The following is a 27,264-nucleotide window of genomic DNA, read 5'->3' as shown; positions in this document are numbered from 1 at the left end:
CAGGATTTGAGGTGGGGCCTCAGCAGAGCCAGCACTGGGGGGTCTCTGTGTTACTCTCTCAAGACCCAGAAGTTTCACCCTGTGCTCCCTGGGCACCCTCCTGTCCCCAGCCCACTGCCATGTCAGCATCTCCAGCATCTCCAGCATCTCCAGCATCCCAGGCCCTGCTGACCACAGGCAGGAGGATGTAAACATTAGCAGGAGTGTGGAATGAGGACTCAGCAGGAAACCAAGCTCTCTTTATGACCTAGTTATTGATGAATCAGGGGACATGCAGACCCATTACACCCTCCCCAGTTATTCACCCACTGCGTGGCACAGGATGTAGCAGGGATGCTTGGACACTTTGCTCACCCCAAAGGGTGCCAGAGATTTTGGGGTGGGAAAACATTCTTTTCACAGATGTTCACACAGACCAGGCATCACCTGTGTGGGTTCTTCTTCCCAAATCCATCTCTGCCACCTCCCCTGCCTCTCTTCTCAGTGGGATGGGCAAGTCACCACCTGTTTCTCACTGAGATTCCCTGCGGAACTGGGGAGCTCCTTTCAGCCTGAGAGCTCCGTCTCCTGCTTGCAGAGTCCATTGAGAGTTCCAAGTGAATAAAAAGCAAATCCATTCCAGATCCTTCACCATCCAGGGGTGGGAGCAGCTCTCTGGGATCCCCTCGGGTCCTCTGCTCCAAGTTTGTCCCAGGAGGACACTAAGCCTGGACTTGGTGACATGTAACGGAGGCTCCACCATGGTGCAACATCAGCTGCTGCTGCAGTGGTAATTACCCTCATTTACAAAGCCAGGTGGATTTATGAGGCTTTTGTAAGCCCTGGCACAGCCCAGGTCTCCCAGGGATGCTTTTTTTCTTAGGAGTAGCAAAATAAATGGCTTAAATTCCCAAAGAGCTTCTCCCCATGGCAAAGGCTTGATCCCTACTCTTCAGAAAGTGCAGGGACAAGGACAAGGACAGGGACAGGAACACCTTAGAGCTTGGTCTCACCCTGCCTGTGGTGTCTCAACCAGGAAGAAGTGGCCAAATAATAAGTTTTATGTTTAAGAAAACAACATATTTGTCTCAACTCTACATGCAGGAAAAAAATGTTGTTTTGGGGGGAAAAGTTTAATTGATGCCAAATTTCCTGAGTGCCTGAATGAGGCCCAGGAGGAAAATATTTGCAAAGCAGTCACCCAAAGGTGTCCTATTCATAGTTCTTTAACTAAATAACAAAATAAACCAGCTAGAAGAAGTGAGATCTGATAACAACATTCTTTTTGATAATAATAAAACAGCATTTGGGGGAAAAGTTGACAAGTGGCTTGAATTTAAATCCCGAAAGAGGCAGCATCACCTTGCTCCAGACTTTTTGATGAGAATCCTTACATTGGGTTTTCTCCATGTGCAGGGGAGTTAGTGTGGATGTTCCCTCCCCTGGGAGAAGCAGGGCCAGGACCAGGTGCGTGCGCCTGCGCAGGGAACCTGCCCGGGGGCACTCGGATGATTTCAGGCTGCATTTCCACCCCGCTCTCCCAACCCTTCCAGCTCACGCTTCCCTGCCCTGCCTCCTTGCCCCTGCCCATCTGGGGGCACAGATATAAACCCCTCCAGCCAATATGTTTCCTGTGGGGACCCAGCTTTGCCTGGAGGGTGCACATGACTCCTGTCCCATCCCAATTCTTTCCCTAGGGACAGAGAGAGGGGATTTTCTGGTGGCTGCTGGCTCTGAGCTCACACCGTGGGCATTCCTTCGGAGCTAGAGCGGCAGGGCAGGTTGCTGCTCCAGCTTTGCTGGAAACCTTGGAGCTCCCAGAGAGTGTGGAAGCAGTGCTGGTCCATCCAGGGATCACAGGTAAGCCAGGCTGGGAGGAGACACCAGCAGCCAGTGCTGGGCACTCCATCACTGCTTCCATTTTTCTGCTCCTTGTTCTTGTTCTTGTTCTTGTTCTTGTTCTTGTTCTTCTTCTTCTTCTTCTTCTTCTTCTTCTTCTTCTTCTCCTTCTCTGTCTTCTTCTTCTTTTTCTTGTTCTTCTTCTTCTCCTTCTCCTTCTTCTTTTTCTTCTCTTCTTTTCCTTCTTCTTCTGCCTCTCCATCCCTTCACCCTCTCTCCACTGACATCTCTTTAGCCATGAGGTGGGATTTGCCATCCTGCCTCCAATTGTTTTTTCACCTTGCATCGCTGTAGAAGCGATGAGGGATGAGGAGAGAGTCCCTGTGCTGTGGAGGAGCACATGGAAACCCAGGAGTGTGAAGAGTCAGCCCTCAGACCCTTCTGCCTGCCACCTATTTGGCTCCTGTGGCTGTGATCTCAGCTGCTCTGTGAAGCAGCCAGGCTGCATTAAGGAGAGGCCATCGTTAGCAGCGGAGCTCACCCTCGAGTCGGTCTGTCTGGTCAGAGCAGGAGCTGCAGAAGAGCTCGTTTGTGTCACACTCCTGTGTTTTCTCCCTTTGAACTCGGGAAGGGAGGCAGAGGAAGCTGTGGGAGCCTCACCCTGCTGCACCCAGGGGACTGCTGGACACGGCGGTGGCTCAGCTCACCCCACTGCAAACGAGCTTCTCCTCAAGAACATCAGCTGATGAGTGGGTTTGAGACAATCTTCCCTTCCCTGCATTAGAGCTGAAAAGGTTTTCAAAGAAAAGTTGTTTGCCACCAGTGTCTCAGGAGCTCAGAGGTGCCACTGAGGCAGTGTCACCTGCCAAGTGTCACCCACAACCTGCTCACTCTGCAGGGCTGGAGCAGCAAGGCTGGCTGGATTAGTCCCACACCACATCCAGGAACTGAACTGCTCAGCTCCAGGGAATTTCTGTCTCTGTTTTCTACCAAAAATCTAGCTACCATGGGTTTGGTGATGCTTCTTGGTACCTGTCTTCAAAACCAGCTCTAAAGTCGCAAGGATCTGAAAAAAAAAATACCAAATAGGAAACTTCTGATCAAAATAAGATCAGAACTGCTTTATCAAATTAATGGCAGAGGGCTGAGAAACAATGAGGACAGGAAAGTCTTTAACATGGGGGAAAACAAAGAGGCAGAAGGTTAGACTTTGTTTTTGTTTGGAGTCCCATTTGTAGCTGCAGTGCTACCAGAGGCTGGGTCTGGCAGTGGAGAACCCACTGGAGGCGTCAAGCTCCGATCCCTTTCACTGGTAAACCAGGGTGGAGATTGCCTGGGAGTGCACCCCAAGTGAAACTCAATTCAGAGGAAAGAGGCACCTCCCAGTGCTCCCAGTGCCCCAGGACTCCAGTAATGCCCAGGGTCTGTGCTGGTGCTCCAGGCCTGAGCTCCCATGAGCCGAATTCCAGCCCTCGGGAAGATGCTGAGGAACGACAGTGGAGAACAGAGCCAATGAGCACCAGCCTCTGCAGGGCTGTCCACTCCCCACAGGTAACTCACAGAGCACAGGGAAATCTTCCTGGCAGGAAGGTCTGAGTCATAAAGAAAGTGAGGAGAAGGGAGAAGAGGTGACCAGGACTGGGCTGAAATGGGGAAGCGTCATGTGGCAGCAACAGCACCTGACAAGAGATGTTAATGCCATGGATTGGTGACCATCCTCAGAGTCCAAGAGCATTTTCTGGGGCAATTTGCAACTCCTGCATCGAGAGCAGAGAGGAACTATTGAGCAGTAGGATGTGTGTTGGGAAGAGGATGAGCCCTTGGTAGCCGGGTAAGGCGCTGTGCTGGGCTGGCTGGTGCCATACACGTGAGGAGTGGGGTCCCCTTGGGGTGTGCAGCCCTCTCCTCCCCTGTGCCCACCACTGACCTGCTCCTCTGCTTTTTCCCAAGGTGCTGAGGATGCCGAGCATATTTTCCTACCAGAGTGCCGAGGTGGATTGGTGTGAGGGCAACTTCGAGCGCTCGGCGGTGATTGCAGAATACTACAACACCGTGAGTGGCTGAGGGAGGCTGGGGCTGGCTCCAGGCACCCAGGAGCTGCTTTTGGGATGCAGACAGGATGGGACATCCCTGTTTTCTTTCATCCTCCTCGCTCCTTTGAACTCCCTGGTGCTGGAGGGTGCTGGCATGGGGCGCGTTTTCTGAGCTTCAGGTAAATCACGGGATTTTTGTTGCTTGCAACAGTCGCTCCCCAAAACGTGCTGGGGTCAGGGGCACTTCTGTTGTGTGTGTGTGGGGTTGATTCCCAGTGAGAAAACTCTGGCAGAGCTCCTTCACAGCCCAGATCTGTGAGATCCTGTTATACCAGTCCTGCAGCTCTGCTGCCAAGCGGGGTAAGTCCCACACAGGGCTCACATATTCCAGCTGAACCTACAGGAGTGGCAAAATGAGAGGCAGCACTTCCATGAACCGTGTCAGGCAGGTTGGGAACACCGAACTCGGTGCAGAGGGAAGCTGGAGCACGAGGCAGTTTCACCTCCTGTGATCCTTTATCACCCAAGCTGCATCCAGTGCCAGTGCCTTGGCTGGAGCATCCCTATCTGCCCACAGAGGGCTGGGAGATAAGCAGCCTCCCCGAGCATGTCCTGCTCCCTCAGAGCAATTAAAGGCTTCCAGGGGTGTGAGGCATGTGGATTTACAGCCTTCCACAGGCCTTGTTTACAACTTTTGTCAATTACTGTCTAACACTAGAAGATCTTGTTCTCATGGAAATGGCTCTTCCTCTTTTTATAAAGCATTTCCTGTCTTTAATAAATTACCTGTTATAACAATAATTCCCCAGCCCCAGTCCTGCAGGCTCCAATTGCCTGGCCAGGGTCTCAGAGGAGGGGGCTGTGTGTAGTCACTGCTCTTTGAGGCACTCAACAAAGAAAGATCTGCCAGTCCAGACCAAATCCTGCTTCCCTGTGTCACCCAGCTGGCTGTTTTGTGCTGTTTGCTCTTTGCTGCTGCTGCATGGGCTCAGAACAGGGCATAACGAGCAAGGAGACACAGAAATCACTCAATACTCACATCAGCATCTCAGATTTCAGGGCTTGGAGCAACCTGCCTGAGTGGAACATACCCCTGCACATGGCAAGGGGTGGAAGGAGATGATCTCTAAGGACCCTCCAACCCAAACCATTCTAAATGCAGCTGAAAGTGCCCAGAGCTCTGGGTTTGAGAGAGTGGCTGCTAATATGGAGAGGAGCTGATTTCCCCAAAAAACATGAAGCCTGAAAGTGAAGGCTTTGGTTTTGGTGTGAATTCCTTCCTTCCAGGAGGTAAATTTGCCTCATGTTTTAATTTGATACATAAGGCAGCATTTTTTAAACACGTCTTTGAAACGGAGACACCATTGACACCAGACTTACAAGGTGGCTCGGAATCCTTATCACACCAACAACTATCTCAGGAGCTCTTCAAAAGCACTTCAATGTCTGACTCCTCTGCTGGACACCAGCTGGCGTGGCCAGATGCATGACTAATTCTTGTAGGCCCTGTAATTCCCATAAAACATGAACTCTCAGCTGCTTGGGTCATTTTGTGGCACAGGTTTCTAAATTCTGTGGCTACTCCTGAAAAGCTCACCCAGATGCCCAGTCCTGGAGGTAGGCCCCTGCTAGCCACAGTCATCTCCCAGGCTTCCATTCCACACCACTGGGCTTGTTGGGATGAATTCTCACTGTGTGGGACTCAGGCACAGTGAGAAAAACCTGTCCAATGCATATCTCAATGCAGATAAAAAGGAATGTGATACTGAAGGACAAAGGGATATGGACAAGCAAACCCTGAAGGATTTTTTTTTTCCAGTGTTTGGACTTGCCCTCCTCTATATGACACTGGGCACCTCTTCCTCAGCAAAGAAAGAGCTTTTTATTGTCCCTGCACTGATGTCTTTTTTGCCAGGCTCAGGAGACCAGCAGAGTGCCTGTGCAGGGAGGGAAGGAAACAATTCTGTCTTAGGGTGTGATTCCTGAGCAGCAGGAATTTAACCTTGCCATGTCAGCTGCCTGCCTTAGGCTGGCTGGTGACCTCCTGTCCACACAAGGGGTGGCAGAGGAGCAAACCCTGCTAAAATCTGCTATTATCTGAGCATCTGACAACAGCCCCAAGGCCAGACCTTGTCACCAAAAGTGGGCAGGAACATCACTGATGTGGGCATCACCCCTTCCTCAGCAGCTCAGCCTGGCTGGCACTGCCTGGGTCCCTTCCTCAGCTGGCACAGCCAGTGTCCCTTCCTCAGCCAGCACAGCCTGTTTGGCACTGCCTGGGTCCCTTCCTCAGCTGGCACTGCCAGTGTCCCTTCCTCAGCCAGCACAGCCTGTTTGGCACTGCCTGGGTCCCTTCCTCAGCTGGCACTGCCAGTGTCCCTTCCTCAGCCAGCCCAGCCTGTTTGGCACTGCCTGGGTCCCATCTTTGGCTGGCACTGCTTGGGTCTCATCCCTGCAGCAGCACAGGGACCCCCATTCCTGCTCTGGGATCTCCCCCAGTGTCCTGGCTGCATCCTGTAGATCCAGCTGAGGCTCAGGGCACTATCCCAGGTGTGATCTTAACAGCCTGCATCTTCTCTTCTTCTCCCCATTTATTTGTTCCCTGCATTCAGGTTGTTGCCTCTCTGCAGCAAGCGTTACTGCCCTGAATTAATTATACCAATATTTACCTCAGTGTCAATTTTCTGGAGTTTTAGGCTAGCTGGGAACCCAGCCAGCTTCTACCCAAGCCTCCTGGATCATTAAATCAGCAGGGTTTCCTCAAAGAGCATGCTCTTCAGTGTCTTCCTCCCAGCCCTGCACGGGGCTGTTCTGTGCCAGCAGCAGCAAATGTGCTGCTGGGGATTGCTCTGTGCCAGCCACACTCTCTCAGGCCTGCTTGGCTTGGATGCTTTTTATTGGAAATAAGCACCAGGGGTATGAGAAAAGAATGTAAACAGTACCTTTAAGTACCTAATAATACATGGTGGCTCATGGCTGGATGCAGTTCAGCAACAAAGCTCTATTTATAGTGACTCAGTGACCCAGAAATTTATTGTCTTCTGGCTGCTCGGGGGAGAGTAGAATTGTGCTCCAGCAGGGTCATCAGTCAGGGATTTGTCTTTCTATTCTCGTTTCTTTGCTGAAATGACTGATGCAAGATGCTGGTAATGACACCCACATCCTCAGCAGTGTCTCTGCAGCAGCTCTGATGCTGCTCCCACCCAGAGCTCCTGGATGCTCCATTGAGTGGTGAAATAAAGGGTGCAGATCTACCAGAGAAGGGCTCAGTGGCAGAGTGGGGTGTCCTGGCCCTCTCACATACTCACTAATCCCATGGCTCTCTTGTCTACCAAGAAAGTTGTGCTCAGGATGCAGCAAGCCTCCCCAAACTGCTGCTTCCTGCCCCAAAGCACCTTCATTTTGATGTCAGCACCTGCAGCCTCTCCCCTGCAACACAGGCCCAGCTTTAGGAATTTGCTGCACAGAGAAGTTCGCTTCTGTCTCTGGCCCTGTGGGCTCCTCTGTCAGCTAAAGCTGCTTCACTATGAGTGAAAATGAACTCCCTGCCACGAGTCCTGCAGGAATCTCCTTCCACTGCAGCAAGTGCCTGCCTGGAGTGAGGAGCAGCCTCTGCTGCCACTGCCACCAGCACCTCCTGCCTCAGTCCATAGCAGAGGTTGATCTCACCTGTCACAGGTGAAGGGTCTGTCCCTCTGTCTCAGGCTGGAGTTGCAGAAGTTGGGCTCATCCCAATGATCCTATTAATGTACCAGGATTAGAGGAATGTTGCTGATCCCAGCCACACTTCTCTCCTAGGAAAAGAAGCAAATAGTTGGGCTCAGCTAAGGCACCTGGAGCAGTAACTCACATTTACTGGGGAGTGGGACAGGCTGGGAGCTCAGGCAGGGGAACTCCCACATGTCCTATCACACCTTGGCTCCAAAACCACTCCATTATCTCCCCAACATCCTGGGCAGAGGGAGCTGGTGTCTCCTGGCCAGTGTGACCAGAGAGGCTGAAACAGAAGCTGTGCTAGGGGGTCCCAGTCTGAGCAGAAACTCCAGAAAAACTTCTAATGGGTGTCCTGGGAGCAAAACCCTCCTAACTACATCTGAGATGGAGCTTGCCACATCCTAGAGGGAAGACAGAAAGTCAGCATTTCATCAGAGTGATGAAAACCTTGTGTGTCCCACGGGGGTGGGAGCTGTCCCCTAAACTCCCAGCTTGGCTGCTCTGCAAGGAATCCCGTTTATCTTCCTGACCCTATTGGCACGGTTCCCCCGGTTATCCCTCCCCTCTACTATCTGATCTTGCACATCTCGTCCCGAATTAATGAAGTGATAACACAGCTATCATGTAATTAATGGGGCTGTTGCAACGCCCGGTGCTCAGGGATCCAGGGCTCTCCTCTCCCGCGTTTCCTCACTGAAGTTCGTGCTGGCACTTGCACTCTCCTGCCTTTTCCCCAAGCGTTTTCCCTCTCCTTGCTATCTCTGCTTGCCTTCCAAAAGCCTCCTTAATCATTTCAAGAGAAAAGAAATGTTTGAAGCACGAACACATGGTTTGATTTCTCAGTCGTTTCTGAACAATTTGACCTCGAGGGTGCAAGTGGGAGCAGCACTTCTCTTTTCATGGCTGGAATGGGAATTGGCCTGGATTTGGCTCTAAGCACCTATGGAAAACAAATACATTCGGCTGAGAACTGCTGCTAATGGGAGCATCAACTTGTCTCGTGGAAGCCTTAGTGAAAATCAAGATGAATCTCCGGTATTTAAGGGAATAGAGACCTCACATTAGGCATGAATTGTGTTTCCCTCTGGAATAGGAGAGGGTGTGTTCCAGAGAAATGACAACATCCCAGTGATTTTCAGCCCTGTTACTATAAACTGTGATCCCAGGGGACCCAAGCACCGATTTTGCAGTTTACCTGGTGCTGCTGAGTGGAGGAGACTCCAGCTGTCGATGCCAAATTCCAGGGGTGGGGTCTGGGTCAGCATGGAGCTGGAAGATGAAAGGAAAGGATTGTCAGGCTGAGATAAAAGTCACCCTGGTGCTTTGCCAAATGGCACTTCAGCAGATGGCTCCAAGCCCCAAAGAGCTGCCTGGCAGGTAAATGCAGCACCACAATCCCACTTTCATAAGCAAGAACCGTTTTCACTGGAGAGGCCGTGCTTCCTAGTGGTACCCTTCCCTGAGCTTGCAGAGTCATGTGAAAAAGGCAAGCTGGGAACCCACAGAGGGTAATTAAATTAGTTCAGATTTCCCTCCCCTGTGCTGCAGGGTGGAGTAGGCCTGGCCCAGCAGACAGGTCCAGGCTCTGGGCACTCACTGCTCCTCCCCAGCTCCCACATTTTGCCCATCAGCATCTCCTCTCTCCAAAGCACTGGCACCTTCAGCCAGTCCAGCAAGAGGCTGAGACCCAGCACCATCCCCTGTACCCCAGCACCATCCCCTCCTCCCCAGCACCATCCCCTCCTCTCCATCACCATCCCCTCCTCTCCATCACCATCCCCTCCTCCCCAGCACCATCCCCTCCTCTCCAGCATCATCCCCTGTACCCCAGCACCATCCCCTCCTCCCCAGCACCATCCTCTCCTCCCCAGCACCATGTCCTCTTCCCCAGCACCATTCCCTCCTCCCCAGCACCATCCCCACTTCCCCAGTCTAATCAAAGTCCATCAAAGAAGGAATTTTGCAGAGTTGGAAATCAGAGCAGAACAATTCCTCTGTGTTCATTTGCCAGGTGTGTTTAGAGGAGGTTTATGAGCTCATGTAATTACCAGTGTCCAGAACACCTCCCCTCCCCAGGCCAGGTGGCTTCACACCTGACACCACAGGATGTCACCTCAGTCCTGCCTGTTCCCACCTCCTGATGTCCTGCTCATCCTGCTCTCTGCACCACACCCACTCCCAGGTCAGGATGTTTTGCTGACCATGGCTTGCTGTGCTGGCCAAGCTCCTCACACCCTTCCAAGCCCTCACAGGGGAATCACTGCTGGCTGGAAGGGTCAGGAGCCACCCAGGAGGGTTTGGGTTGACATGAGAAGGAGATGGCTGCAAACAGAGGAGTTGCTTGGAGACACAAGGCAGCTGAAGATAAACCAGCATCACCCAAACAGGACACAGCAGCTCACCCTGGGCTTGCTGGCCCTGAGGGAGGGCAGAGGTGTCTGCAGCCACTGCTGGATGCCACAGCAAGAGCTGCCCTTCCAGTTCCAGCCTGGCTTCTGGAGAAACACTTCTGCCCTCTCCCTGTGCCAAGAACAACCCCTGCTCACTGCTGGAGATCAGGATCCTCCTCACACACAGAGATATTGAGGCAGGTGGTGGGATGGGGCTTGCCCAGGAGCTGAGTGTGCCTCTTGTTTTTCAGATCAGCAATGTGAGCTTCTTTGTGCTGTCTCCTGCACTGCTGTACCTGAACCGGCAGTACTGCCAGAAGAAGGCTGTGCCCCTCTACTTTGTCTCAGGGCTGCTCCTCCTCGTAGGTGGGTACCAGCATTGTGGGAAGACCAGACAGGTTGCCAGACTACCCAGCATGAGACCTTTGGAGTGTCTCAGTGGCCAAAGCACAGGAAAAACTCAGGTGGGCAACCAAGCAGCCAGGTCTGTTTGAAGCCTGCAGCCCGTGGTTCCTGCCAGCTGTGGATATGCAGTTCCAGCCCTGTAAGCCCCATGGTGTGACTGGACCAACACAGTCCAGCCCCCTTGAACACCAAAATCCACACCCTACTCTTCAGGAATTGCGGATCTTGAGGAATGGTGGATCTTCAGGAACAGCCCTCAAGAATTTCCCATGGTTTGTGGGAAGATGGGGCTTTGTCATCTCAGGGTGCCCTTGCTCCTTGCAGGTGTCTTCTCCATGTACTTCCACATGACCCTGAGCTACGTGGGACAGCTCCTGGATGAGCTCTCCATCCTCTGGTCACTGGCTGTGGCTTATTCCTTCTGGTACCCACAGGCTTACTTCCCCAAGTGCATCAAGACCAGGTATGAGCCAGAGGGACACGGTGCAGGCTCTGAGGGGAGGGATGGGACACTGACACTGAGGTGTAGTGACCCACAGATCCCCCAGCTCCCCTGCAAAGGGTCAGCTCTGAGGTCACTGAAGGGCTTTAGGATCAGGCCCTCCTTCTTACGGTGCTGACAGAGGAAAAATCAAAACCCCCCTCTCAGCTGGAGCTGTTTGTATTTGTGTCGCTGCAGAGGAAACTTTGCATGGAGAATATCAAAATTAATTAGAAAACGTAACGCTCCTGAACATTAACATTCAATTACTCACACTGTCAATCTGTTCCAGCATCCTCTGTCATCCACAGAAAGCTTTCCCTCAAGGCTGAGGGGGTCTCCCATAGGACAATATGGTTCCACCCCTCATTTTAAAGAGGGCTGCTTGGGCTGGAGGAGCCCAGCAGAAATGTTGGGGCCACTGGGAGGACATGGACCAGCAGAAACGGGAACCCAGCAGGGCTTTACTCAGAGGATGTCCCTCCTGGCTGGAGCCCTCTGAGCCAGCCCAGTTCCTTGCAAAGACCTGCTCCAAATCTGCTCTGCCCGTTCGGAACAGGAGGTCACCAGGAGTTCACTGAGGAGACACAGCTGGGGGACAGCAAGGGACTTGGGAAGGGATTTGCATGTGAAAGGCCCCTCTGAGCCCTATTGTTGCTCAGGGAGCCCAAACCGGTGTTTGCACAGTCCTGCCTGGCAGCCCTTCCCTGTGCAGAGCTCCCTGCCTGTGCCTCATTCCTGGCACCACCAGAAAAGTGCAGGAGCTGCCTCCTGGGCTGTGCCCCGGGTCTGTCACAGACCCACTGGGGGCTGCTGCCTCACCCTTCTGCCAGGACCCCACAGACACGGAGGTCAGCCACATGCAAACAGATTGGAGAAGATGGAGAAGCTTTGCCCCCCTCAGGACCTTTCCCATCTTTACCCTCCCCTCCTGTGAGCCCTGGGGGCACTGACACTCTCTCCCATTTCCCCTCAGGAGACATTTCTTCTGGCTGACTGGTATCACCACCGTGATCAGCACCTTAATGTCTTTCGTCAAGCCCACCCTCAATGCCTACGTTCTCAACTGCATTGCCTTCCACCTGCTGTACCTGACCTGGAAGGAGCTCAAAAAGTAAGGAGGGGGCTCAGGGGTTACCTGCAGGTCCAGCTGTGCTCCTGTTGGGCAGTGACTCTGTCCTCAACAGTGAATTGAGCCCAAGTCTTCACCAGCCACATGTACTTGGGAGGGACCAGGCAGAGGCCCAGGCAGGACTGTGGGTAGTGGGGTACAAGCCTGGCCCAGGTGGCCACAGAGAATTGGGACAGTTGGTGGAGTCATCATCCCTGGAAGTTTTCAAAAACCCTGTGGATGTGGCATTTGAGAGCAGGGGTTTGTGCTGAACATGGTGGTGGTGCTGGGTTAATGGTTGGACATGATGATCTTAGAGGTCTTTTCCAACATTTACAGTTCGATGAGTCGGTGATTCTCCCCCTTGGCTGCCATCTCTGCAGCTCCTGCCCTTTTGTGGGGCATTTGGGAACTAGTGTGGGGATGGGAGAATGCACCAGCGTCTGGAGAGAAAGACAGGAGTGCTTTGGCATCTCCCAGCATCATCCTCACACCCAGAACATCAGAAATCCTCTCCCCAGAGCCATACTTCTCCAGTTCCTCTGGAATTCTGAGGAATACTCTCCAGAAGGAGCTAGCTGGGGTTTGCACAGCTGCATGTGCAGGCAGGAACCAGCCCTCTTTAAAACTCCCTTTCCTCCCAACATGATTACTCTGTTCCCTGTCCCTCGCTGTGTCTTCCAGGTGCAATGACAAGCGGGTTCACCGGATGGCCGCGGTCATGGTGATGTGGTGGGTACTGGCCATCACCAGCTGGATCAGTGACCGCTGGCTCTGCTGGCTCTGGCAGGCCATCAACTTCCCCTACTTCCACAGCTTCTGGTAAGGGCTCCAGGAACCCCAACCCAAACATTTCCTAGGCTGAAAGGTCCGCCGCAGAGAAATAGCTGAAATGAGACACTCATCTGCATTATTTCCCCACGCTCTCCCCCTTTCCTGTCACTATTGCTGCTTCTCCTCCTCAGCCCAAGGATTCAGCCCTAACCACTATTTAATGTCCCTCTCGTCCTCCACACCAGCCAAGCATTGTTTTGCAAGTGAAATTGTTCCAGAAGTCTCACCAGGTGGGCTCTCAAAGGGCTGTGGCTGCTCCCAGTGTGCTGTGTGAAGTACAATGTCCTAGGGGTTCTTTTAGCAGCCAAACTGAAAGGCAGGGCTTTGTTTGGACCTGACATTTCAGTGCCTGCCCAGGTGGGGCTGAAAGTGCTGCACACTGAGATGCATCCCCACCAAGCACTGGGATGGTTGGGACAGACAATGCAGCCAGGAAATGGGGAATGGCTGGAATGGGTCCCCTATGTCACCCCAGCCCTGCTGCACCAGGAATTGTCCCCAGCCCAGTTCACAGAACTCTGCCAGGATTTCCCTGTAGGCACAAACCCTGCAGGACAATCACTCCCTGCAGCCCTCATGGGACCTTTTGGAGGGTGCAGCCTCAGGCTGACCATGCCATGACCCTCTGTCCAACACGTTTTTGGTTTCCTTGGCAGGCACGTGCTGATAGCCATGTCCCTGCTGTACTGCTGCCCGCTGGTCATGTACTTCGACATCACCTACGAGATGCCCTCGTTCAAGCCAAAGCTGGAATATTGGCCCAGTGACTCGTGGCCCATTGTGGTGCCCTACATCGCTCTGGAGGAGCCCCACAAGCAGTGCTAGAGCTGGGTGCCCTCAGGCCTCCCTGGGGCATGGGGTGTGCGATGCTCACACGGGGAACATCTCGGTTGTGTTCCTCCTGTCCCTCAGGCAGGGGCAGTGTGGTAGTGGAAGGGGCAGGGAGCAGCTGAGGCCTCGTGATGCTGGACATGAAGCAAGGTGGGAGCCCACAGGTGCCTTGGAAGGTTCTGCCAAGACTGATGTTCAGGGAGCTGGAGATTTCCTCCAGCAGATCCCCACAATGCGGGGAGGGACGCACTGCTGCTTCTGTGTCCTCTGTGTTAGTCAAGCACCAGCACCCCTTGCTGACAAGGGCACAGCAGAGAACACTTAAGCCAAACTGGTGACAGCTGGGCTTGTTGGGGCTGCTCTAATTATTGTTATTATTAAGTCTATTTATTGATGTATGTGGTCTTACTCAGGAGAGCTGTGCATTAAAGCTGTGGACACTGACTTATACTGAAGAATTTTTTTTCCTCTGACTGTACCACATCCTCTTATCTGATAGTCACTCCCATAGACAGGGTGGCCAAAGCTCTCTTCAACCCAGGGAGAGCTGTTCATAAAGAGAAGCCCTGGGTGAGAGCACAAAAGAGGCTCTGCTGGTCCAGATCCTGGGGTGACCTGCCCCAGGCTCTTCCTCTTCCTCAAACCCCAGTGGCCCATGTTCTTCCCCAGAGGCCACAAAGATAACTCAGAAACTCCTTTGCTTTCTGGAAGAGCTGTCTGGGGGCAGGATGGGGCAAGGAGCCAGGATGGTCAAAGCTGGCTGAAGGAGGGGATTGTCCCACTCTGCTCTGCCCTGGGGCAGCCTCACCTCCAGTGCTGGGGGCACTTTGGGCACCACAAGGTCACAAGGACCCAAAGCTGTTGGAGAGTGTCCCAAGGAGGGACACAGAGCTGGGGAAGGTCTGAGGAGCGGCTGAGGGCACTTGGCTCCTTCAGCTGGAGCACAGGAGATGAGGGGAGGCTCCTCGGAGCTGCAGCTCCTCCCGAGGGGAGGCAGAGGGGCCGGGGCTGAGCTCTGCTCTGGGACAGCTCCTGGAGCCCAGCGAGGGCTGGAGCTGTGCCAGGCCTTGGCATGGAGCTCAGGGAAAGGTTCTTCCCCCCGAGGGTGCTGGCACTGCCCAGGCTCCCCAGGGAATGGTCCCGGCCCCGAGGCTGCCAGAGCTGCAGGAGCGTTTGGACAGCGCTCTCAGGGCTGGGCAGGGTGGGGCTGTTGGGGGGTCTGGGCAGGGACAGGGGCTGGGCTGATGATCCCTGAGGGTCCCTCCCAGCTCAGGATATTCTGGGATTCTTTGATTCTATGACATTAGATAAAAATGTTATTACATTTGCAGGAACAAAGAGATGCAGAGCCTTAGAGAAAGGCACTGCTGTGCTTTTCAGGTTGTCCCTGCTTTTGCTCTCACAGCCATGGGACACTCTCCTGTTCCCTAGACCTCAGTGCTCACAGTGACAAGCTGAGCCTTGTGGTGGGTCTGGGCACTGGCCCAGCCTGCAGGGACTGTCACTGGGGAGCACCAAGGCTGGCAGGCGACTGAGGCTGGCTCCCTGCAACGCAGCCACACCAAGGCAATGTCACTCCAGAGACCATTTTCGAGCTCCTGCGAGTAAAGCAACAGCAGAATCTCTCTGGATTTTATCTCTGAGAATGACAGGCAATGCCTTCTACCGTGGCTGCGGCTGCCTTGTGGCTCCCTCTGCAATGGTCCCCAGGGCCACTAGATGGCAAATTTGGCTCATGAACCCCGAACAATATTTCTTCCTGGGAGACGAATGCCTTGCCATGGACTGGACTCCTAGGCCTGGTCCCTCTGTTCTCTCCATCCGCCAGCACAGGGGTCAGACAGCTCTCCTCCACCCCTCAGACACCTGCACAAGGTTCGGGGCACTGGGAACTCGCATCCCCAGCCTGTGCATGCCCCTCTCTGCCCGTCCTGGTGCCCATCCCGTGTATTTGCCTCTTTGTCTCCTCTGCATGCCACCACTCCCACTTCTCCCCTCATCACCCCGTCTCCCTTTCAGTGACCCTCCCTGCCGCTCTCCCCCCTCCTCACCCTTTCCCCGGCCCATCACATTCTTCCCCAGCCTATTAATAACTTCTGGGCAATTGCACCGGGTCCCCGCTGGGCCCGGCCCCGCCGCCGCCGCTGCCCCGCGCAGCCACTGAACGCGCCGGCAGCAAGTTCAAAAGTGCAGCGGGGCTTTCACAGCCCCGAGCCCCGTCAGGGGGTGGAGGAGGCCGCTTCCAAAGAAAAGGCGGCGTTGCCAGGGAGCCCCTGGCACAGGAAAAGGGGGTCACCTTCACCTCCGGCAGGACCCGCCGAGATGGACAGGCGCCAGCAGCCCCGCGGGCTGGGGATGCTGAGAGCGGCCGGGGGGATGAAGGGCTGGGCCGGGGCGAGCGGGGCTAATTGGCCACCTCCGGCCACCGAGCCCCGGTGGGATGCTCGGCCCAGTGGCCAAATCCCCCCGTGCAGTATGGAAATAAGGGAGGTGTCCCCGGCGCTGCTGCCGGGAGAACAATGTTGCTGCAGTTGAGTGACTGTAACAGGCCCCGATGACAGCCGGGGCCGCGTTAAAAATGCCTATTCAAGCAGATCAAGACATTGAGAGGCCTCGTGGGGATCTGAAACCTTCAGGGATTTCTGGATGAGGCCAGAAGCTGAATCCCCAGCCCTGGGAACCTGCGGCAAGAAAAAAAAAAAAAGGAAAAAAAAAAAAAAAAGAGAGAGAGAAGAGAAAAGAAAAGAAACCCACAAAGCAGCTTTAAAAGGGCGGCAGTGCCCGAGGCTGGGCCTCCTGCTCCGAGCAGAGCTGCAGCCTGAGAAAGCAAAGCAGCCCCAAAACCAGCCTGTGACGGTGGTCTGGGCATCCCCAGGGCTGCACAGGGTTATCTGAGGCTGGGTTTGCACCTCCAAAATGCCCCCGAGCTGCTGAGGATGCTCTGTCCTTCCTGCCAGGGAGCCACAGCTGCAGTCTGTGGAGCAGAGCTGACAAACACCCATAAAAGCTGTCAGGGGGACGAAGGGATGGCCAGAACAGAGAGTGGGGACCTGCTCAGGGGGTGAGAGGCTGCAGGACCCCTTCTCAACCTCCCTGTGGCCCAGGACCCTCAGCCATGTGGGTGTGACAAGAGTGACACCAGCTGAGTACAGGACAGGAGCACCTGCAAAGCCCCGTGCTCAGGGCGCCAAGCTGGGACTGGCCAAAGAGAAACCTCTCATTAATTTTGCCACATTATGTCCCTGCTTTTGTTCTCCACGTGGCTGCATAAACCACAAAAAAGAGAGGCAAGAGAAGGAGTGGGAATGAGGAAGAGGATGGAGGCTGCTCCTGTCAGCTGATGCCAGATTAGAGGTTGGGAAACAACAGCATCTATTTGGTGCAATTGCAAAACAAATGAAAGAAAAACCTTGATAAGGCACCAGTCCTGCAGCATCAAGGATTAACATTTACCTGTTCTGCTGCACCAGTTGCCTCCCGCTGTTTCAGATTCCCAGGATTTGGCTGGCAGACTGGAAACTTTTCAAGGCAGGGTGATTTATTTGTAAAAGATATTGCACATTCAAGGAGACCTGCATAAATAATGCAAAAGTAATTAATAATAACTCAGTCCCTGCTCTTAACAGTGCCAGGAAAAGAAATTGCTTCACTGGAGTGTCACTTATGCCTTTTGGAAAAGATCTTTATTTGTAAAGTATCTCAGAGTGAAAGGACAGGATAGTTCTGAAACAGGGTCACAAAGTCCTGGGATTTTAGTGCCAGCCCGGCTATCTTCAGGATTGATTTAAAGAACCTTCTGCTGGAGTTAGGTGAAACCAACATTGGCTCAGCTTTGATTTTATATTTAGTTTTCATCTCCCATGTCTGCAGTCAAAAGTTTGAAACCACGAACACAAAGGGCTGAGAAACCCAGGAAGGAAAGAGATAAGCTCCAAGAATTATTACTTTTAAAAGTATTGTCCTTTCAACTCTCAGTGTAACTTTTGAGATTTGACAGAGGATTTCCCACTCAGGGTCTGGCAGTCCTGTCCCACCCATTTCACCATTTCACAGCTCTAGGAAAGATACTCCTTTTTTTTTTTTTTTTTTTTTTTTTTTTTTTTTTTTTTTTCTCACTGTTTTCCCTACATCCCTGCTGTCCACTTTTCTTAGAAGACAAATTTAACTATAAATGCCAGGATTTCACCAATATTGCTGGCTGTTCTGGACAGGAGGAAGCTATCAGGTGCTGACTAGCTGACAGGGAATATTGTCACTATATTCCAGGGAATGCTTTGTCATTGTTTTTGCAGGGTGTCAAGGTCCCTGCCTGTGTCCTTCTCTCTGAGCTGCACCCACAGCCAGGGTTGGGTTTGACCAGGGATCGCAGAGATGTGGAGAAAGAGAAGCACAGCCATTACCTGGGAAAATAAACAAGCTGACCAAAAAATGAGGTTTTAATCAAAAGATCAAATAATCTCTTCAGCTGTTTCTATAAACCCCTGTGGTTTGGTTCCACTTGGAAAGACATTCTCACTGCTGTTGCAGAACAAAAACAAGCAGCTCCCTTCTGTCTGGCAAAGTGGTTTGAATAACTTCAATTCTCCACTAATGGTTGCTATCAAAATACCTAAAATGGCAGGATTAATTTTTCTGTGCCTTCCCATTACAGCTCGAAACGTGGTTTCAATTAGGGTCAGTCTCTGGGTGTTTTTTTTTTTTTTTTTTTTTGTTGTTTTTTTTTTTGTTCATTTTCTATAAACATTCAGTTGCTTCTGTCCCTATTCCTGCAGAGGTTCTTCACAGATGTGTTCAAACATAAATCTGGACTCTACTGAAATGTCTCACTTTGCTTCTTTGGCACCAATATTTAACAAAAGTTGAAGATTTACCTGAAATGCTGAAATATTCAACATTAAATTGTGCATGGGCTTATAAATTTCACAATCTGCTGTAGATGCTGCATTTATTTAGATAGACCTTCAACAAGAGACCAGCTGTCTCAGTTCCCTGAAATGTTTAAGCATATGTTTAATTTTAAGAATATGAATAATTCCATTGATATCAATGACACACTTAAGAATATATTTTGCTGAGCTGGAGCAAGGAATAGTGCCATGTAATGCCAATAAAGTGCAAATTTCAATATCTCACTAAGTGTTTTCTGGGACCAATTTAAAAATTAATCAATGAAGAGCTGTCGCGTGAAAATGCAGGAATTAATATATGTGAGATTCTGTTGTTTGCTATCCTAATATTGCCAAGTATTAACATCCACCAGAGCATTGACAAGTGAAATCAACCCCAAATCTGTGAAACAGAGCAAAAATGGCAACAAGTTGCATGTGTTGTTCATCATGAATCATCCTATCAGGCTTCACAATTTGCCCATGTAACATGAAATAACATTTACCATCCTTACAGGCAGACAAATATATAGATTAATTCCAATTAAGATTTTGTATCAGATGATCTGTAAGGTGCCTTCCAAGCCAAACTCTCTCAGGGATGCACAAGGTGGGATTGTTGGGGTGTGTGTGCAGAGGTTGGACTCATGATCTTTGTGGGTGTCTTTCAATTTGGGACATTCTGTGATTCTATGACTCTTAGTGTTTAGAATATCATAGAGCAAAGGGTCAAAAATAACATTATTTTCCTCTTTCTGTCTCTTACCCTCCACAAAACATTTTTACGAGGATCAAATAAAAATTTCCAGGCATGAACACTTCAGCTATTTGGATTTGCCCTCATAATTTTTACTCCTCACAAGTTCAACACCCCTGACATTGCCTGTGACCTGCAGAGACCTGGGCTATACCCCTCTTCCCCTGGGATGGTGTCACCAAATAAATAACTCTATATCCATATGCAAATGATTGCTGTTTTCAAGCTGTTCCCCAGCGACCTCACACCCTGCTCAGACGGTGCAGGAATATGTTTCCCACATATGTCAGATGTTTTGTGACACGTTTCACACGGATTTAAAATAGATCTCCTGGCCTATAAAAATGCCCAGGCACCCAAATCAAGCAGCCTGCACCTGCAATGTTTGTAGAGTGCACTTCCAAAACTGTGTGAAATGGGTCCAAATGGATTGTACCCTTCATCCAGCTCAAATATTGATGGTTTATAACTTTATAAATGCAGTGGATCCACACATGGGAGGGTGTTACCTGGCTTATTTGATGGCTGAGTAACAAAGGGAATTAATTTGTTACAGCTTTGCCTCCACAGTGACAGCTCTGAATTCTGTGTTGGTCAAAACAGTGTTTGTCACATGTGTTTATCACTTTATATTCCAGCCTGACTCCCTTGAAACTGCCCTGGCTGTGTTTTTATGCAACAAAATCCAGCTCCAGGGTGTTTGAGATGTGCCACGCTGCTAAAAAATGGCTTTGCTGCAATCAGGAGCATTCCTGTCTCACAGGTAATGATGGCACTGATAAAGCTGAAGTTTCAGTGGGCTGAATTTCAGCATGGCAGGGCCAGCCAAATGCCCTGAGTCACAGCACATTGGCAAAGCCCCCAGTGCAGCGTGGGGCACTATCTGAGCTGGTATCATACCTGAGCCAGGTAGAGCAGGGGTCATTTGCATACATTTGCATATGTGGCAACCCCTCCTGCAGTTGCTGTGCAGACAGGTGAAAGCTCTTTTTACAGCATTCCAGAAAAAGTTTAGTCTAATCTATTACAGGAACAGCTGATCCAGAATCCACCAAAAAACAAAAAAATAAAATCAGAAATTCTTAATAATTTCATACTATCCTAGAATCAATCCCAATGTTTCAGATCATTGAGTCCAGCCACTAATCCAGCAGCACCACCACTTAAACCATGTCCCCAGGGGCCACCTCCAAAGCTTTATGAACACTTCCAGCAATGGTGATTCCACCACTGCCCTGGGCAGCCCATTCCAATGCTTTCTGTGAGGAAATTTTCACAATATCCAACTTAAATCTCCCCTGGACCAGCTTGAGGCTGGCTCTTGTCCTGTCCCTTGTTCCCTGGGAGCAGAGCCCAACCCTACATGGCTGCACTCTCCTGTCAGGGAGTTGTGGAGAACCAGGAGGTCCCTCCTGAACCTCCTTTTCTCCAAGCTGAGGCTTGGAATGCCACAGGCTCTGTGAAACAGCTCCAGGAGCTCTGGTTTTGTCTCACAATATGCTCTGAGTGGAGAGAGCATCACACACCACCGGGCTGGGGATCCACTGCCCTTGGAAAACACCAGTGGCTCTCAAAGCCACCAGGCTGAATTACTGGGGTTGGAAATAGCAGAAACACCAGTCCCAAGAGGACTTCACGCAAAATGAGAAGAGCTCAGGATACTCAGAAGGAGGGCAAGCATGAGTATGCAGCCACTGGCCTGCCACCTTAGAGCCCTAGGAAACTCCCAGCACTGGGAGGGCCTTGGGAGAGGTCCTGTCTCAGTGTATTTGTAGAATCATGGAATGGTTTGGGTTGGAAGGGACTTTAAAGCAAATCCAGTACCACCCTGCTATGGGCAGGGACACCTTCCACTGTCCCAGGTTGCTCCAAGCCCCACCCAACCTGGATTTGGACATTTCCAGGGATCCAGGCAATGTGGGCTAGCAATCCCTACTCACTTTTTGGGCTCTTCAGCCCAGAACACAACTCAGGACAGGCTCTTTGGTGCTGGTACTGATCTCCTTCTGTCATGTACTATTTTTCAAGCTATTTTTTCCCCTCATCTGGTATTTTTCAGTAGCCTAAATGTTACCCTGCCAAGGATCACAGTCCCCAGTCACAAGGTGGCCTCTCAGCATGCAGATGGGCACCTTTCAAAGACTTTGGCAGCAGCCAAAAGCAGCCCTGTGCAGAGCAGACACCGATCTCAGCAGTGGCTCTCCCTCCCTCCCATTGTCCCACGATTGTGTTTGCTCCAGTGGCCACATGAGGTGCTTGGGCCTGTCTTCTCCAGCTGTCCTTGTGCCAGCAGTTTGTTTTCAGCCTGGGACAAATCCAGCTGGTGGAATTCTCCCCGTGGCAGGTCTGGCCAGCCCTGGCAGCACCAGGCTGTTACATCACTTGGCCAAAGCTGACCTCCGTGTGCAGAGCTCGAGGGGAAGGTGGCCTCACCCCAATAGCCGGCAGGCCAGGATTGATGGGTGTCACTTCAGCAGCCCATTATAATGCCAAGCTCACCTTTGGTGTTAATGAGGCTCCTTCATTAGCAGCCTGGAGCAGAGGGGTCAGGGGCTGAATAGTGACAGGCTCCTTTCTCCCCCAGCAAGCTGGTGCTGCTCATTCAGAACTGGGTCACGTTGGCGGGGCAGTTCGAGGACGCTTGTGCTGCCCATGTTGCATCTGCAAGGGACGTGATGTGTTTGAGACTATTCATCTGGCTCTTTTCACCAGCACTAAATACCCAGAAAGAATAAAATAAATTCTCATTGTGTTCCCACTTACTAAGAAAATTTTCCCTCTTCCTTCTGGTTCGGGGGGTTATTGTACATTTAAATCCTTCTGCATTTTTCAGTAGCTATAGCATGCTATAATTTAGATTTTCCTCGGGCACAAAAGAACTTAGTTAAGCTAAACTGTATTACAGTGTGGGTTGGGTTTTTTTACAAAGTCCTTCATTAATAAGGAACTAAAGAATTTCCAAGCTGTCTGTAATTTTTCCCAGATGCAGCTAGTAGTTGCTAGGAGTATCTTTTTGGCAATCAGAGTTTTTGGTTATTAACAATCTGGGCTTTTGCTACACTACACCAGTGTTAAATATGTTCTGTGAACACTGCAGTGTGGAGTGTGAACTGCAGAAGGGGAAGGCAGACACCAGGCAAAAGAAAATCATTTTTCAAAAGAATAAACACTGCTGGGGTTCACAGCTGATTGAAACAAGCACAGGATTCCCTGCAGGGATCCCAGTGTTGATTAACAAACCAGGAGCCAGTGTGGCTGTAGCCCTCACTCACAGCTTCTCCCTGTCACCCTGAGGTAACCCCGGGCCAGACACAGACCAGAGCAGCACCCAGGTCCCCCCAGAGAAACCAAATCCTCCCTCAGCTTCAGGTTCAGGACATTTTCAGAGGCTGCACACAAGGATGTGATGCTGTGGTTGGCAAAGCCTTGGTCCACACCAGGAGAAAGATCTCTGCACCTTCTGACTTAGACATCACCAGTTCTGGGTTTCAGCCGCAGATTTGCTCATCCTGGGAACACCACAGAGCAATTGGCTCATGGGCTGTGCTTTGCAGAAATGGGTGAAGGCCACTGTCATAATTTTGCAGCTGTCAAGAGAAGGCAGTGAAGTCACTGACATCCAGAACTTGAGGATCTTTCCACTCAAGCACGTTGCACATGGGCACAAAGTGGAAGAGTGAATTTTCTCAGAGAAACCCTGCTCAAATGTGAGGTTTTTGTCCTAATCTTTAAATCCTTCAGAGCTATTACAAGATGATAATTTTCCTGCACTGCCTGCTTCTTTCCATGCTGGAATCAGCCTTGCTTGTTCTCTGGCTGGTGTCCAAGCCACTCAGAACCCAGTCTGACCACAGAAGTCATGGTCTTCAGTGCAAGAGTGGAAGCAGGGAAGGCTGCAACTAAATTAGTAATGAGAAAATAATAATGAATGATGAAAAACAGTGAAACAAACTTGTTTCTCCAGAGACAGGAAGGGCAAGCCACAAGCACAGACATATGAAACCATGACAGGGACTTGCAGTGGATGTACATCCCTCGCAGTGAGGGATGCTAAACTACAGCAAAGAACTTTTGTTGGAAAATGAGCAATTCTTGCATTTTGGGCTACATGAGGATGGCCTGGATGAGGATGGGGCTGCTGGGGAGGGTGGGGGCTGTGTGTGAGGGGGTCAGTGCTGTGTTCCTGCAGAGAAAGGGAGCCAGGGGAAGGAAGAGGTGCCTCAAGGGGCAGTTTTGTCTGCAGTTGCCTGCTGCTCAGAGCATCCCAAGAGCTGGGGTGGGCTCTGCCATGGCTCTGCCAGTCTGGTGGCTGGGGGGACACCTGAGCATGGGCTGCTCTGTCAGGACTTCACCCACTGGAGCACCAGGACTCACCTGATCTCCACACCCCAGCTGCTGCCTCCTTCACTCACACTCGGCAGGAACAGCCACATTCAGCCTGTCAAACATCCGTGGTGTGCACAGGCAGGAGAGAGAAAGAACGTGCTGTCCTTTCCCAGGGCTGGAACCTGGGAAAACACCCCCGAAATCTTTCCCATCCCTGGCCAAGGCAGGGACAAGCACAGTGCAAAGTCTTTTTTCCACTTTATTTTCCATCATCCCCAACTCTCACGGGACAGAACCAGCCCTTGGCATGGTCCTCTACCATGGGCCAAGCCAGATTAAACACACACCTTTCAGTCCGAGACAAGGATCTTTGAGGCAAGACTCTGGAAAGAAAAATAATAATAAAAAAAAAAACAACCCCAAACAAAAATGAAGGAGAGCTGCCGTGCCTCGTTTGCATATTTGAATATGCAAATAAGGGCTGTTTCTTATCCATTGGCACTGGCCCTACTGTAGATGGCAGCAGCACAGCGGATCTCTGCCAGCATCCAGTGCCACAAAGAAAAACGCTAATTGGATTTGCAGACGCTTATTGCAAAGCCCAGAAGTTGCTGGAATAGGTATAAAGAACCAGGAGCTCAGCCCACGGCTGCCTCGGGTGCGAAGGCACTCGGCTGACAGCTCGTTAGCTTGAGATCTCCCTGCAAAATTAGGAGTTTGGAGAAGCCTGGATGGCTGCTGGCTCCGGCATCCCCAGCACCCAAAACTCCCAAAGAGCCTGGCAAATTTTCTACCCTTGGCTGTGATGTTTTTTTTTCTTTTTTGAAAAGAAAATCGGGGTAGGTTTGATCAGTGGTTGTGCTGGAAACAGTTCAGGCTGGGAACTGCTAGCAGAGCAAAGGCTGGTTCTAGGAATTTCTCTCCTTGAGTGTTTTTGCAGTTGAATGTAAAGAGCCACCCCAGCACATTTTAAATTAATCTTTTCATGCCACTTCATCAAATATCCTGAGTTGGAAGGGATCCACAGGGATCAGCAAAGTCCAGCTCCAAACTGCTTGTCCCAGCAGAGAGCTCTTGGAGCACCAGGTGGTGCTTCCCCCAAATGGGACACCCCAAATTTTTCAGCAAAAATGTGGTTTAATGCCCAGTTATTGGGCTGGAAGCTGAGGCACCTGGCTCTGGGTTTTCCATCTTGGAAGTGTCCAAGTTCTTGCTCAGATCCTGCCCCTGAAAGCTGAAGGAGTGACCCGTGTCCAAACCAGAAGTGGGATGGCAGCTGTGTCCTGCACTAGGAGAGCACAAAAACAACCACTAACACCAGTATGGGCAAAATTAAAAGCTTGGGAAAATTGCCATTGAGGGAAATTAAAACAAAAAGCGAATTCTAACGATGTTTCAGAGGAATAAACAGGGAATTTTTCAAGAAAAAGCTCAGGGTTTGGTTTGTCTGAACAACATCTCTTGCACAAGGTGGAAATTCAGCAGAGCAAGAGCAAACTTCGGGAAAGACATTCCCAGGAAATGTTCAGCCCTGAGAGCATGTAGCCACCAAGGACTGTGATGTGGCTGTGAGTGAATAGCCAAGATGGGGAGGTAGAAAATAAAAAGATTTAGACCCGAGAGTCACGTGCATGGGAATAATGTTCACAATTAAAGATATCAATGAGAACCCCCAGAGAAAGAGGCCCTTTCTCAGTGGAGAAGAAAAGGGACTGTCCAAGGAGATGTCTCTTGGGACTGCATCAGACAGAAACATGGAAAATTAAAACCGGAGCACTTAAAGGAACCCAAATCAGGCTCTTTTTTGTTGTTGTTGTTGTTAACTGAAGCGATTAAGCATTTTGCTTCGCTAATATCCTCTATCAGGTTGATGAGGTAAAGTGGCTCTTTAGAACGATTTGGGAACCGATTAATCCTCGCCTGTGGCGATCAGGCAGCGACACACAGAGTTATTGGCTAACACGGGGTTTTTCTGCTGCCTCGCAGAGATCAACAAACTATTTCAAACAAGAAAGTTGCACGGAGAAAAATTCTGAGCGAGTTTGCTCGGAAACAGTCACCAATTGCTCTTGTAAAGATTTTGCCGTGTTCCCTTAGGGCTGGCAAAATTGAGAGCTATAACTTGTCACTTAAAATTCTTAAATTAAAAAAAAAAAAAGGGATAAAACTCTCCCCCGGGAGGGAGAAAGAGGGGGGAGAGGGGGAAGGAAGGCGGGAAGGGGAAGGGAACTGCAGAGGAATGAGGGACAAAGGGGAGAAATGAGGGAAGTGAAGGGGAAATGGGAACTGAGAGGAAATGTGGGAGACTGAGGGGAAGAATGAGGGGGAAATAAGGGGGGAAAAGGAGAGAAACTGAGGGGGAAATGAGCAAGAGTGAGGAGGAAAAGCGAAATGGAGGGGAAAATGAGCGAGAGTGAGGAGAAAAAGGAGAGAAACTGAAGGGAAAATGAGGGACAGTGAGGGGGAAAGAGAAAAATAAGGGTCAAAATGAAGGGGACTGAGGAGAATGAGGGTGACCAAGAGCAAAATGGAAACTGAGAGGAAATGTGTGAGACTAAGGGGGGAAATGTGGAAGACTGAGGGGGAAAATCTAGGAGACTGAGGGGAAAAAATGAAGAAGACCAAAGGGAAAAGCAGATAAACATAGGGAAAGGAGGGAGACTTGGAGGAAAAATGTGTGAGACAAGGGGAAAATGGAAACTTAAGAGGAAATGTGGGAGATTGGGTGGCGGGGGGGGGAAGGAAAGAAAATGAGGGGGAAAATGAGAAAAACTGGAGGAATAATGAGAGAGAGTGGGGAGAAAGGAGAGAAGCTGAAAGAAAATGAGATTGAGGGAGAAAATGAGAGAAAACATGGGATACTGCAGGAAAAATAGAAACTGAGAAGGAGATGAGGGAGACAGAGGAGAAAAGGAGAGATAATGAGCAGGGAATGAGAAACTGAAAGAAAATGTGGGAGACCAAGGGAAAAAGACTGAAAGAGAAAAACAGAAAGAAAAAGGAGGGACTCCAAGGGAAAATGGAAACTGAGAAAATGTGGGAGAATGATGGAAGAAAAGAGAGAGACAGAGAGGAAAATGAGAGATATGGAAAGAAAATGAGTGTCAGCAATTGAGAGAGCAAAGGAAAAATGAGGAAGAACAAGGGAAAATACAGAAGTGAGGGAAAACGGGGGAGAACAAGAGCAAATGAGAGAAAACTGAGGGGAAACGAGAGATAGGCTTGAGGGAAAGGGGAGCGCTGAGGGAAAATGAAAGACAACGAGGGAGAAAATGAGACCAGGGGAACGTGAGGGAGAGACGGAGAGAAGAAAAGGTGCAGGAAGGAGCGAGGCTGCGGGGAACAAGGCGAGCCCTGCCCGGCCACCCCGGGCCGCATCGGGACCTGCGGCTTCCCTCGTTTCCCCGCGTTCCCACCTCATTTGTGTCGGGAATTAACACACCGCCGGGGAAACGTGGAGCGAGGGCGGGATGGGAGGAGAAGGGGCGGGATGGCGCGGCCGAGGCCCACACGCCTGGTGGCTGTGTTGGCTGTGCACTAGGAGGAACATTGCGGGGACTGCAGCGGGGCAGCAGCGGCACGGCGGCCGGAGCGGCGCGGCCGCCACATCGCCCCACACGGAGCTGAGGGGGGGGGGCGGCCGGACCCCGCTCCCGCCCCCCGCCTGACCCACAGCGC

The 27,264-nt window shown here is 51.1% G+C and overlaps 2 protein-coding genes across 4 annotated transcripts; one reads left to right on the top strand and one right to left on the bottom strand.

Moving 5' to 3' along the window:
- Nucleotides 1–1,245: 1,245 nt before the first annotated feature.
- Nucleotides 1,246–27,245, bottom strand: LOC146765061 (uncharacterized). 3 transcript variants are annotated; one of them, XR_014950292.1, is made up of 5 exons: nucleotides 27,003–27,245; nucleotides 21,760–21,921; nucleotides 17,071–17,189; nucleotides 8,761–8,834; nucleotides 1,246–7,645 (listed from the first exon to the last, which is right to left on the bottom strand). XR_014950292.1 is itself a non-coding variant. In XM_085562550.1 (5 exons), the coding sequence occupies exon 1, from the start codon at nucleotides 26,962–26,964 to the stop codon at nucleotides 25,702–25,704; it is 1,263 nt and encodes a 420-aa protein (XP_085418676.1). In that variant the 5' UTR covers nucleotides 26,965–27,245; the 3' UTR covers nucleotides 1,246–2,884; nucleotides 7,521–7,645; nucleotides 8,761–8,834; nucleotides 17,071–17,189; nucleotides 21,760–25,701. The 3 variants fall into 3 exon arrangements, 2 of the variants coding, with proteins under 2 accessions (XP_085418676.1, XP_085418675.1); XM_085562550.1 differs by having other exon boundaries at nucleotides 1,246–2,884; nucleotides 7,521–7,645; nucleotides 21,760–27,245; XM_085562549.1 differs by having other exon boundaries at nucleotides 21,760–27,245.
- Nucleotides 3,778–14,203, top strand: ACER1 (alkaline ceramidase 1). The gene is made up of 6 exons (XM_021544301.3): nucleotides 3,778–3,870; nucleotides 10,207–10,321; nucleotides 10,685–10,823; nucleotides 11,818–11,955; nucleotides 12,637–12,774; nucleotides 13,443–14,203. Exons 1-6 carry the CDS (start codon nucleotides 3,778–3,780, stop codon nucleotides 13,609–13,611), a joined length of 792 nt encoding a protein of 263 aa, XP_021399976.2. The 3' UTR covers nucleotides 13,612–14,203.
- Nucleotides 27,246–27,264: the final 19 nt, after the last annotated feature.

This window comes from Lonchura striata, chromosome 28 (genome assembly GCF_050655825.1).
Source record: "Lonchura striata isolate lonStrDom1 chromosome 28, ASM5065582v1, whole genome shotgun sequence".
Lineage (NCBI taxonomy): Eukaryota > Metazoa > Chordata > Aves > Passeriformes > Estrildidae > Lonchura > Lonchura striata.
The sequence above is the reverse complement of the archived record's forward strand: the minus strand, read 5'-3'. Positions and strand labels throughout refer to the sequence as shown.